At 36.9% G+C, this 13,898-nt stretch overlaps 1 protein-coding gene across 1 annotated transcript in view; it reads left to right on the top strand.

Annotated features, from left to right (window-relative positions):
• The window catches only part of IPCEF1 (interaction protein for cytohesin exchange factors 1), a 119,566-nt gene that overhangs the window by 57,336 nt on the left and 48,332 nt on the right, over positions 1–13,898 (top strand). Inside the window, exons 7-8 of the mRNA XM_049114575.1 lie at positions 11,439–11,512; positions 13,062–13,133. Coding sequence (XP_048970532.1) covers positions 11,439–11,512; positions 13,062–13,133 — 146 coding nt within the window. The remainder of the gene's footprint in view (positions 1–11,438; positions 11,513–13,061; positions 13,134–13,898) is intronic.

The following is a 13,898-nucleotide window of genomic DNA, read 5'->3' as shown; positions in this document are numbered from 1 at the left end:
CCTATTTTTGGTTGGGTTGAGTCATACCTTGATAACACTCATGAAACTCGTGAAAACGGTTTGAAGATATTTAGAAGTTCATGAAGTATTGGAAGATTTATTATATATTGTGTAAAGACAAGATTATGTATTATATTGACTGTGATTTTAAAAGAACTTTTTAAAAAATTTCTTCTAATTTCTGATTTTGAAAGAGAATACACTGAATTCTCTGAATTCAAATTTTCTGAATCGTATTTCTTTCTTTACTCTTTCCTCACTCTTGCTCTAACCATGGATGGTAGATAATGTTTATTAGATAACAAGATATACAATTTATTCTGTAATGGTGAGATTTTATCACATTTATTCCTATTAATTTAAAACTTTTTCTTCCTATGTAGTGCTTTCTCTCCTTCCTTCCTTTCTCCTCCACCCCTCTTTCTTTCTTTCCTGCTGAAGACATCAATACTATATAGGTAAAAATTATCTCTAGGGTTTTAAGGCTTCTGAAAGGTGAGAGATGTTGTTGGACAGAGCCAGATCATGAAGGGCCTGTGTGCTCAGGATTTTATATTACAGAGAACAATAACATAAGACTCTTTTATTTTGTGAGGTTTCTTATTGTTTTTAAATACCCTTTCAGAAGGCAATGATTATCTTCACATCTACCAGAAAGTTCACTAGTAACTTAATTTCATTTAAAATATGACTCCATGAAAGAGAATGGAAGAATAAAGGAAGAATGCTAACTAGGAGAGCTGATTTACAAATCATAGAATAGGGTGCCAGTCACTTCTTGTTCACTACTGAAATGTGACCTAATATGATAGTAGGTAGTCATGGCCTTGGGTGGTACTTAGGAGGAAACAATGAAGAGAGATTATGGTACCATGCAGTTGGGCTATTCATGAGTAGAACCATGAGGAGAAACATTTCTGTGAGACAAATAGCATCCTGTTTTAGGTTGCCCAGAAGCAGACCCTGAGAAGAGGATTTGGGTACAAGCAGTATATTTGGGAAGTGATACCAGAAATACTTGGAAGGGGAATGGGGAAGTGAGACAGAGTGGAAAGTTAGCTAGTAAAACTCTCCTTTGTGGGCAAATTATGACTGAGGAACTGAAGCCACGTTCTGCTGGGCAACTCTGAGAGCCTTTAGAAAACACGTACCTTAGAATTTTCCTCCCAAGGGACAGGGAGCTGGAGGTGTTTAAATACCAGGTCCCATCAGTCATTGCTTGAGAACTCATTCTAGGGCCAGTGCTTCTCGAACACCTCCACATGGGAGGAGAAATGGAATCTGGCAGCCAGAGAAGCCCTCCCATAGAGTCGCAGGTCTTGTCAGTGGGAAGCCTGGCCAGTCTGGCCTGGTGGTAAGGAAGGGGACATATGATTGGCTTACTGACAGCACCTGCTACAAGTGGTCTGCTTCCTTCAGATATCTTTCTTTCCCCCTTGGAGCATCCTCAGAACCAGCATGATTATCACTAGCAAAGCTTCAGTCCATTTTTATAATTCTTGCCAGAAATGTGTGGATTCTGTAGGAAATTCGACCTTGCTGTTTATTAGTTAAAAAATTTAACTATTATTTTCTATGTGGAGGATCTATTTCTAGGCTGTTGTAAATAGAGTCTCTTTGGATCAAAATCTCATTATATTCATAAGGTAATGTTAAACTCAAATGCAATGATATATATTTTAAAGATTTAATTTATTTGAGAGAGAGAGAGAGAGACAGAGAGAGCACACACAAGCAGGGGAGAGGGGCAAAGGGAGAGGGAGAAGCAGAGTCCCCACTGAGTGAGGAGCCCAATGTGAAGCTTGATCCCAGGACCCTGAGATCATGAGATCATGGCCTGAGCTGAAGGCAGTCACTTAACTGACTGAGCCACCCAGATACCCCTCAAATGCAATGATAATTTTAACAAAAACATTACCTAGGTAATGGATGAAGAAGATAGTGAGCTTGCTAGTATTCTTGTTGTCCAAAAATTTTTAAGTATTTTTAATATTTTATTTATTTGTTTGTTTAGAGCATGAGTGGGGGGAGGGGCAGAGGGAGAAAGAGAGAGAGAATCCCAAGCAGACTCCATGCTGTGGAACCTGAGGCAGGGCTTGATCCCATGACCTTCAGATCATGACCTGAGCTAAAATCAAGAGTTGGATGTTTAACTGAGCTCCTAAAATATTTTTTTACAGCAATTAAATCTGATACAAAGAAGACAAGGGAGAGCTAAGACATAGAGACAGCTGTTCAGAGCACTCAGCTGACAATGGACAGATTAAAAACTTATTTTACTTCATCTTTTTCTTTCTGGATTGTTCTTTGTCTTTTCTTTCTATTCCTTTTCCCCATTCTTATCATGGATGCCTGGGAATTAATGTGAATAAAATCTTAAATTTTTTATAACTAATAGTTTTATAGGACAACATGTCTCCATGTTAACTCTAGTTAGCCTTGATCTGGCTATATCTGCTTTTTTACTGTGTGGATATTGACCCGAGAGCTTACATGCTCTGGTTAAGATCACACAGTCAGTGGCTTGCATCAAAATATTTTGATTCTAAATCTGGGGTTCTTCTTCTGTGCCATCCATAGACTGTAGATTATCTTCTATTTTAGCTCCTGATTGAGACCGTTTGATCTCATATTTAGAATTATTTAACCGATTTCTGGGTTTTGGTCTGAGTTCTGTTTCTTTACCAATAACCCCATTACTTCCTCATTTTATAATGTCCATCTAGTTTGATGATGAGGTAAAAACCAATCAGTTTCATGATGGTGCTCAAATGTGATTAATTTCCATCCACAGACTAAGATGGTAGTACCTTGATGGCCTATGCTTAGCACTCAGCAAACGTTAGCTATTATTAGATGTTTCTCAAGTTTATCATATTTCTTAACAGGATTTTAGGCCTTGTCACTGTCAGGCCTGCTCCGATATCTAGAAGAGAGGAAGACAATATAAAGGCAAACATCATTTTTTTCTTGCTTCCCTTGCAGTGCTCATAAGCTCAGTGCTAATACGCTCAGCTCTGCCTGTGGGCCCAGGTAATACTTGCAGAATGTGCGTACATTTCCCTTTCTGAAGGGAAGAGAGGGATGAGTTGCTTATCAGAACAGAGCAGCAGCCTGGCCTCTAGCGCAAGCAGAGAATGAGGGAGCCCTTGAGTTTCATGCAATTCTTTTATGTGTGTGGGGAGAATTCTGGGGGAAAAAAACACACACACAACTCTCCAAAAAAAAAATGACAATGTTGCTACTAAAAGTCCTTAGCCCATGTTCCACCAACTATGTAAAGTTAAAATTCTGTGCTCTAAAGTATCTTGGAGTAATTATTATAATTTGTGTGGGGTGACATCATCACATTTATATTCAGTTAGGTCCATTTGTTTCTATTTTTTTTTTAATTTTAGGAATTGCTTCATTTGTTCTTAGTTTTTTTTTTTAAGTATAAATCATCTACCTAATTCCAAAGTCAAAACTATATAACAGATTACAATCAGATAAGTCTTGCTCTCATTCCTATTTCTCTGCCCATTTTGCTCCCTCCTTTTATGTTTGCATTTCCTACATAGCTTCCTTTTACAAACGTAGGCAAGTATATATGTGGAGGCATATCCTATCTGTGTTGTACATAAAATTTGCATACTATGACTACCGTCCTGTACCTTACTTTTTCTCCTACTGTGTCCAGAAGGTTACTCTATATTTATATATGTCATGTTTTAGAGTTATTCATTGCATGTAGTTGCCACAGTTTATTCAATAGTCTCTCGATGATACATATTTGGAATTTTTGTTATTGCAAATATGCATTGCAAAAATGTGCATTACTGCACATATTTGTATTTATGACAGATCCTAGAAGTTGGATTTCTGAGTCAGAGGGTAAATGCAATTTTACTAGTTACTGCCCAGTATCCTCCAAATGGATTCCACTCTGCAGCCATTTTTGAGAGTGACTGTTTCTCTGTAGAACTAGAGCTTTCACAATTGATTGTAGGTTCTCTTTTCTTTTATTCATATGAGTTTGTGTATTAGAGACTGTAACTCAGATTTCTATAGTGGTCATATGTCTATGTGTACTATGAGGACTTAGTGACAACTATGAGGACTTAGTAACAACAATTTTTATCATGTCACATTCAAGATGACATGAGAAAGGATGGCTCTGCTTAGAGCTTAGAGTTTGCCTGTTACCAGCATGCTGGGGGTTTCAGAGCAGAACTTAGCAAATCACAGGTTTATTTGGAGAAAATGGAGCTTTTTCAGCTTTTCCTGATTCTGATATTGACTAGATAACCTCACTTACATTTACTTCAAGTCATTGCAAGAGTTAAATCCATATTCACAAATAAATACAAAAGCATCTTACAAAGAAACATATATTTTGTTTTCCCTCAAATTTAAGATTCTATTCATTTAAAGACCTACAATTTATTTACTACCAGGTTTGGGGGGGGCAGGGGATACAGCACTAAAAACGCATATGGATTCTAAGGTGCTTCTTGATTTCAGAATTATTAAAGTGTAAAAAATCAGTTTTCTTAGAATCAGAGAATTATGATTCCACCGAGAATAGAGAGATAATTATACCTCTTATTTTTAACCATGAAATATATGACAGTTTCCTATATCACACTTCCTTGGTTTCTGGTTTGGTCTTCTTTAACCTACTTACTCTCTGGAATATATATGTATATTCATAACACACACACTCTTTTTCAGGTCTACCTTTCTGATATATGTAGTACTTATGAAGTAATTTTGTCTATTTTGCAAGGTATTTGTGGTATGAAAAAGCCAAGCATTATTGATGGCAATGGATACTGATGTTTGCATTTAAATATTTCAATTTGATGTCTCATTTTAATTAATTTTCAAAAATATGTTTGAAGTGTGGCAAATTGTATATGAAATATCTTCGTAAAACTCCTGTAGTCCAAAACTGAAGTCATAATTTAGCTTAAACTATTGAATATGGGAAATATTAAACCAGTTTTGTCTCAAGTTTGAACAAATCATGTTGAGTCACCAATAGGAACAGCTGAGATTTCATATTTTACCTTATTTTATGTCTTACTGACATCCAAAGCAGAGGGAATTCATTATGGTTTTCTATTTCCCCAAACCTTCCTTGCATATTTTTACAAACAATATTATTGAAATATATTCAACATAACTTAAAATTCACCCTATTAAAATTTACACTTCAATAATTTTTGGTAAATGTGCTGAGTGATGAAACCATCATAATGAATCAGTTTTAAGTAATTTCTTATGACATCAATAAAACCCCTCATGCCTATTTATAGTTAATCTTCATTGCCAACCCCAACTCTAGTCAACCCCACTATTTTACTTTCTGTCTCCATACATTTGCTTTTTCTCTACATTTTACATAAAGGAATAATCCAGTAATATGTGGGTTCTTATCTCTGACTTTCACTCAACATCATGTTTCAAGGTTAATCCATCTTTTAGCACATGTTCACTATACAATATTTCATCATAAGAGTAGATCACCCTATTTATTTACTCTTTGATGGATGTTTAAATTGTTTCCAGTTTGAGGCTATCATGAATAATGCTGCTGCAAATGTTTGCATGCACATCTTTGTGTGGGCATAAGCTTTCATTTCTCTCATGTAGATACCTGGGAATAGAATATTGGGGTTGTATAGTAATAATATGTTTATGTGTTTTAGAAATTGCCAGTTTTCCAAAGTGGCTTCTGCATCTCATTTTAGCACTTTCTTTATTGTAAAGAAAAAGACAATGTTCCTGTCGTTCATTTATTCATAGAACTTCTCTATTTATTTCATGTGTATTGAACACCTTCATTGTTCCAAGTATTAGTGATATAACAATAAGTGATAAAATCATTTCCTTCAAAGTGCTCACAGTCTACTGAAGAAACAGAGAAATAGGTAACTAAATGCAGTTAAGAGAAGTATAGAAGCAAAGCCTGCCCCTGGACTTAAAGAGAAGGGCACTTATTCTAGGCTTGGAGGAGCAGAGGAAAGGTTTGGAAAAGTTAGACCAAATTGATTTGTGGAGCTGTATCTAGGGGAGTGAGGTTGGAAGGGCATTATAAGTCTCAGAACAGAAAGGCAACCTGCCCTGCTGGTAGTCAGAACCCCTTAACTCTGATCAACTTTACTTTTTTTTCATAGCAATTATTGCTTGCAATGGGCTATATAATTTATGTTGATAAATGTGTTTATGCAATGGGCTATATAATTTATGTTGATAAATGTGTTTATACGTTGAGCTACTGTCTGTTTGCCCCTCAAGGGTAGAAGTTTTTGTTTATGTTGTCCACTGATGTATCTCAGATGTCTGACATAGTGCAGTGCCTGACACAAAGAAGGTATAATAATAAATCTTTGTTGAATAAATGAATGTGTAGTACTAACAGCTTTGATAAAAATGTATATTCAGTACTGTCTAATAAAGCAGCTGAAGAGGAGATCCCAATGAGATGAACAAAATCAGAGTTGCTTAGGAAAGTGGATAGACTCACATGTGAGAAAGAATACCTTTGAAATTATTGAACATCATACCAGCAATTGAAAACCATTGTCTCACTTCAGAATTCAGACAGACTTGGTAAGACATGGTTATACAATGGCCAAAGGATGGCTTGATACCTCTGGCGAGAGAAAGATTTTTTAAAGTTTTGTTTATTTATTTTAGAGGCAGAGAAGGAGAGAGAGAGAGAAAGGTGTGGACAAGGGTGAGGGTGAGGGACAGAGGGAGAGAGAATCCCAAGTAGACACCCCACTGAGTGTGGAGCCCAGCATAGGTCTTGATCTCATGACCCTCAGATCATGACCTGAGCTGAAATCAAGAGTCAAACACTTACCTGACTGAGCCACCTGCATCCCAAGAGAGCAAGATTTTTGTTACATTAGTATACAGAGGGAAAATTGCAGGTACTGATGCAGAACTTGCAAGTAACTTTATGGAAAGTTAGGAATTATTGAGGAGGAAGGATACATTTGAGAAAGTTATTTTAGTTAATGTAACAAGGAACAAGTGATATGAGGGGGTAGGAGGAGAAGAAGGAGGAGGAGGAAGAGGAGAAAACTGTCATTCCTTTAGGATTTTCCCAATGTGATTGTCATTTTTTAAGGTATTTTTGCAAGTCAAATAAGCAAAGGTAATTTTTGACACATTATCCGTGATTTTGAATACAGCTCGAATGTCTTCAGTACGATGAACAAATGCCTTTGCTAATGAAGGAAAGATTTATTAAAGAAATGCTAAGGTATCTTTCAACTCAAATTCAATTTAGTTCTTAGTTGAAGGACTCTCAGGCATTTCAGTTGTGCAGAAAAAATCCACCCAAATGAAGATTTACAACTTATGTATTATTTATATTTTGATTTTTGTTGATTGACTTTATATTGTTATCATCTATGATGGGCTTTTTGTATTGAAAATAAATTGTCTAGAGAATTGTCTAGAGAATAATAGTGCCATAAATTAGGCCTCAATTCTAATTCAGTACAAATGGAAATATAGTTTTTCTTTGTTTCAATTTTTTGTTTATTTTTGGTTGAGTGAGAGGCCAGGGGCATTGGAGGAGATGAAATAGTGTAATTAAGCAGACCTTGATTACAACGGGTCTTCCTGTTCTGCTAAGGCACTCAGACTTTGTCGAAGGGCAGTTGGGACATGAAGTGACATGAAGCGTGTTCAAGGAGTTAAGATTTGCCGTGACTGTGATTTGGGCACCAAATGAGAGGAAAGGACAGATTTAGAAGGAGGTTGAGAATGGTTTGAGAGACTTGATAGTAAGTGAGGTGAGAGTCAGTGGTGAGCAGAAGGAGGTGCTAGGTGGTTCATGGAAGGAAGACCTGGGGCAGAGGCAGCGGTGATATATCACCGTGATGACTTGTATACATGCTGACAAGGGGATGGAAGTGTCAAAGATGTCTGCCACCTTTCCTTGTTTGACAACAGGACTGAAGGTGATATTCAATGAAAGAGAGAACACAGGAGAAAGGGGAGCAGGCTTTTTGTGGAATAAGGTAATAAGTTTGGTGGTTGGATTTGTCATTCTCAGGTAGTGTCTTTGTATAGCTATGACAAAATATCTTCAACTGGTGGCTAAAACAATAGTCATTTATTTCTCATGGTTCTGGAGGCTGCGAAGTCTAAGATCAAGGTGCCAACAGCTTGTGTCTGCTGAGGGCTTTCTTTCTGGCCCTTTGCATGTCTCCTTTTTTACTGTAACCTTATTTGGAGGAGAGAGAGAGCAGTGGGGGCCTCTGGTCTCTTCCTCTTTTTATAAGGTGACTAATCTAATCATGGGATTCACTCTCATGATTTCATCTAAAACTAATTACTTCCCAAAGGTCCCACATCCAAATATTATCACACTGGGGCTTAGGGCTTCAGAATAGGAATTTGGAGTTAGCGGATACAAATATTCAGTCTGTAACAGGGAATCTGTGGAATGCTCATGAGAACAAGTATGCAAAGCAGTCAGATCTCTGGGACAGGAGCTCAGGATAAAGTCCCAGTTTGAGGTATAGATTTTGGATATGTGTGTGTGCAGTGGCAATACATGCCGCCACTGTAGGCTGTGTAGTCCCCCCAGAGAGAGTATTGGAGTGAGAAGAGAATAGGTTTGTGGTGGGAAGTCTGGGGAACACTGACATCTAAGAAACAGGCAAGAGAAGAGGACCTCACAAAAGCAAGCAAGGAGTAGTTGGAGGAGAAAGGGAGCAGCAGGAATATGTCAGAAAAGCAAGAAATGAGGTGTTTCTAGAGGAAGGCCTTGAGTTTTAGTATCAATTACTAGAGTTCAGTTGACTGAAGAACAAAAGACATAGAACTTGGCAACATAAAAATCATTGGGGTTCATGTAACTACAGCTTCTGTGGAACAGTGGGCATAGCTATGAATGAGGGGAGGAAATAGAAACAAATGGTGAATATAAATTGTTTTCTTTCTAAAATAATTATAGAAATTTACATAAAAATACTTTAGCCTAATATAGATTATGGTTTTTTTTTGTTTTTTGTTTTTATTTTTATTTATTTATGATAGTCACACAGAGAGAGAGAGGCAGAGACACAGGCAGAAGGAGAGGCAGAGACACAGGCAGAGGGAGAAGCAGGCTCCATGCACCGGGAGCCTGACGTGGGATTCGATCCCGGGTCTCCAGGATCGCACCCTGGGCCAAAGGCAGGCGCTAAACCGCTGGGCCACCCAGGGATCCCAGATTATGGTTTTTTAATTGAAGTGAAATTCACATAGGATTATCCATTTTTTTAAGAGGGGGAGAGAGGCCAAGAGAGAGGAAGAGAGAATCTTAAGCAGGCTCCACATCCAGTGCAGAGCCTGACGCGGGGCTGGATTTCACGACCCTGAGATCATGACCTGAACTGAAATCAAGAGTCAGATGCTCAACTGACTGAGCTACCCCAGCACCCCAAGTTTATCCATTTTGAACTAAGCAATTCAGGGGCATTTGATACACTCACAATTTCGTGCAACCACCACTGCTGTCTAGTTCTAAACATTTTCAACCCTCCAAAAGGAAAACTCATACCCATTAAACAGTTTCTCCCTATTCCCCAATTTCCCCAGCCCCTGACAACCACTCATCTGTGTTTTGTCTCTGTGGATTTATCTATTCTGGGTAGTTATATGTATAATGTGTGATGTTTTGTGTCTGGCTTCTTTCACTTTGTATAATGCTACCGAGATTCATTCACATTGTAGCCTGTATCAGTACTTCATTTGGTTTTATGGCTGAATAATCTTCCATTGTATGAATAAACTACAACTTGTTTATCTAGTCTCCTGTTGATGGGACTGTTTCTGCCTTTTGGCTATTGTGAGTAGTATTTCTGTGGACATGGATGCTTATGTATTTATTTGAGTACCTGCTTTTGCTTCTTCTGGGTATACATCTAGAAGTAGAATTACCAGAGCCTGACAGTTTTTCAAAACCATGCTTTTATATAATGCTGATGAACATCCACAGGAAGTATTGTATGTTGTAGAAAAAGTTGATCTACAGTCTATGTTCTTTAAATATTTTAAATTCTTTTGGAGATAGGATTGATTAAACCACCATCCAGTGAGTAAACAGTTCATTAAGAAATAGTTAAGTTGAATGAGAGAGTATATATATATATATATAATAGATATATAGATAAATATAGATATAGATATAGATAGATATATAGATACATATAATTTTTTAAGAAGGAAGTTCCCTTTAGAATTGAGTTTTGAGCCTTGTAAGAAGAAAGCATTTCAAGTGAAGAATTTGGATAGATTAACTCATATAGGAGAGGGAAGATGGGACAGGCATAGGATTAGAGTTTTCACAGTTTAATTTTTCTGAAGGAAGTATAGGAGTTGCACTCAGGTTGGGAATAAGGGAAAGAGTTGCAGAATCATGAAATGAGGTAGGAGGAGCCATGGTGCTAAGTTAATAGCTAGTGGACTTTTAAAACTAAGATTATATTTTCAAAAATCAATTTTTAAAATTCATTTCCCAATAGCACTGAGTCATTAAGGATTAATCTTGTGGACTGTATTTCCCTACTCAGAGACACTAGTGTAGATGGAAGAATATTTGAGTTCTATCTGACAAGCAATCTAGCCTCCTTGTGGTGTAGTTATATTTTATCCATAAAGATTAACAAATTCTCAGAGAGGTAGAACAAGAATTATATTTCCTATAGAATATTTGATGTTTTGAAGGGACATTCAAGCGATGTCCAAAAGAGTCATTTTTTTTCTGAAGACTTTCCTTTGAAAAAAGTCTTCCTAGGAAATGATATGGAACTGAGATGTTCTAAGATACTGTTCTATGGTTTAATCCCGTCAGAACTGCCTACAGACTTGGGAGAGGAACTAATGTTTGTTGAGTATCTGTTAAGCATTTTATTTATCTAAGCTCATTCAAGCCTTCTAACAACCAGTAAGTTGTTAGGTATGTTATGATATGAACCTTGATTTGCTAACTCCAAAATCTGGCCTCTGTCCTCCGTATGCTAGGATGCTGGTTACATTCTACCTTCTGTGCTTGTGGCTTAGTGGAGTATGAGAACTGGCTTCCTGGAGGTGAATTTGATACTGAGGTTGCCTACTAACATGGCAGAGTAGAGCTCTGATGGGTTAGCACTGGTATCTTCCAGGGATACAGGAAGGGGTTGGGCCAAGTCCTATGCATGTCATACCTTGGCCATCCCTAAGCTGGGTCATGGTACTTCTCATGGAAAGATTCTGGATGACTTATTAGGAGACTATTAATTTCTCTCATCAAATATGGATCTGGGTAAGTCCAATGCTGATTCAAGGAGGTATCTTTTGTTCTCTTTCATTTCATTATATGATCTCTATTCAATGTGTATGATCTTTACACACTTACTGTTAGGATTGACTCATTTATTCATATCTGTTGTATGTATTTTTCTCAGGCAGAGAAGGCTGATGGATTTGTCAATCTGCCCGATTTCTCTGTAGAGAGAGCATCTGAATGCAAGAAAAAGCAGTAAGTTATCTATCATTTTCCACAAAACTCTGTGCCAGGGTAACATCCCTTCATAATTTTAGTTTCTCCAGTGATGTGGTGATTTGGAAGTTAGTGAAGGTAACACCCAAATGCCTGAGAATTTTGAACCTATGGGTTAGCATCCTAAAAACAGTGTAAGCTTTTAACCTCTTATTTTCTGTAATTTCATTTTGTGGAACAGATGGATTTTAAAACCCTGTGGAGCCTTGGCATGACATATTTTTGACAACTGTGTCTGAGATGGAATGAAAAACAAGCTCCCATCCAGGATTGGCTGGGAGATCAGATGTCAAGATCTTGTCTGGGTGAAGAGAATGACTGGTTCAATAGGACTCACTAGAGCTTAAGATATGATAGCAAGACCACTTTCTTTGACTTAGTTCATAACATTGTCATCCTTGAAATAGAATTAATTCTGAGATACCGTAGACTTTGGGATTATACTCTGATATAATTTAAGTCCAAAAAATTTGAGAATAGACAAGAACCAAAGAAGTCACCAGCCTACAGTCCTTATTTTACTGAGAAGGGAACAGCTCAGAGAGTCTGAGCTTGCCTAGAACTCACAGGAGAGCTGGTCTAGATTAGCTAACCATTCATGTGCTCTTTTCATGAAAGCATCCAGCTGCATTTTGCAAATGTGCCCTCTTGACCTTTTTCTTATTCTTCTGCCTTTGACATCTTTTTCTGTTTTATCAGAAAAAAGCATTTATCTCCTTAGTGACCTATGTTACCAGTAGTGGCAACTGACTAGATTTTTCTAAGAAAATGAATAAAATTGAATTAGCTTTAAGTCCCTGCCACTCTATTGTTACTGTACATATCCAGTGATACATGACGTTGTGTTGATTTTCGTGGTTTTGACCAAACTGGTTACTTACCAGAATGCTGGCCTGTACTGCAGGACTTCCGGTCTAGTGGTAAAGAGGAAGCATTTCATTGCTAATCTTCAGTGTTTTATACTTTTCTTTTAAACTAAAAATAAGTATATTTTTCCTTTACTCCTAGAAGGTAGCTTGGATAAATTTTTTGACGTGTTGTCACAGTGTGGAAGTTCTATACTTGATTATTTTCCTACAAATAAAATTCTTGTATGTATTTGAGTTTGAATAAGTATTTTGCTTTAAGAGGTTGATCTGAATATTTAAGTGACACCTCTAAGACTATAAATTTTAATTTATTGAATATTAAGTGACACCTCTAAGACTGTAAATTTTAATTTATTGTCTCTTTATAGCAAAGCAGTTAGCAAATGAAAATAAAAGCATATGCCTATATGTTTTAAATAGAAACTATTAACTAGCCAAGACTCAGTCCTAGTCTGGATGTCTCAACACGATAAATTAATTGTCTGCTCTCTACATGAAATAGAGATTAGGCAATGGATATTTAATGAGACTAAATTATTTTTTGTAAATTACAAAGAAAGCAGACGAATTTCTACACTTGTATTTGATTTACTTTCAAACCCATTGATAACTACACTAATTTCTAATTTTTCATGTGTCTGCGTTTTTCTCCCTTCAAGTGCTTTTAAGATCAGCCATCCACAGATCAAGACCTTTTTTTTCGCAGCTGAGAATGCACAGGAAATGAGTGTGTAAGTAGAGAAAATTGCTAAATCCAATCTTTTTGGAAATAGATTACTTTGGTCAGGTGTTTGAATTTTAAGCATATGTTAATATCACCTGTTTTATTTATTACTGCTACTTTAAGGATTAGTCTCCTTAGCACTTTAAGTGTTCTTACTTTCTTCTAGGCTATTTGGAAGCATTTTGGAGAACTACCTTTATCAAAATGGCTATTTTAGGAAGAAGTAATAAGATTCTTCTGAGGGAACCACTCAGTTGAGAAAGGAAAGGACAGAAGTCATTATAAGAAAATGTTACAGTGAGAATCAGCATCACAGGGAGAAAGGCCTGAAAGTACTGTGACCAATCTCACAGCTTTTAGAATTCTACATGAAAAATATCTGTAGCATTTCTTATGTCCTGTGTAATTATCATGATGATCCCTCTGTTTATTACTAATCCATGTTCTATCATGAAAATTTTGCAAAATGTTCTTGCTCAGAGTACATCTCACATAAAATTTTATGTCCCTAACTCCATTTCCTGTTTTTTTTTTTTCCTGTTTAAGTAAGTGGAATATATGCATAGAGCACTACCTGCCCGACTCCAACCCCTGCTGGTTTAGATTATAGTGTGAGCACAATGGCTGTTAATTGAAAGAGGCTATATATATTTGAGGTGCTTGAGGCATTGGAGGGCCTTCTATTTAATTTAAGCCCTATTCTCAGATTTCTCAGTGTTCCTCATTACCATCACATAACTAATAAAAATGTGTCAGTGGAATACCTACTATA

The sequence above is a fragment of the Canis lupus genome, chromosome 1, assembly GCF_003254725.2.
Source record: "Canis lupus dingo isolate Sandy chromosome 1, ASM325472v2, whole genome shotgun sequence".
In the NCBI taxonomy this organism is placed as follows: Eukaryota; Metazoa; Chordata; class Mammalia; order Carnivora; family Canidae; genus Canis; species Canis lupus.
Note: the sequence above shows the minus strand (reverse complement) of the source record. Positions and strands in the feature narration are given on the sequence as shown.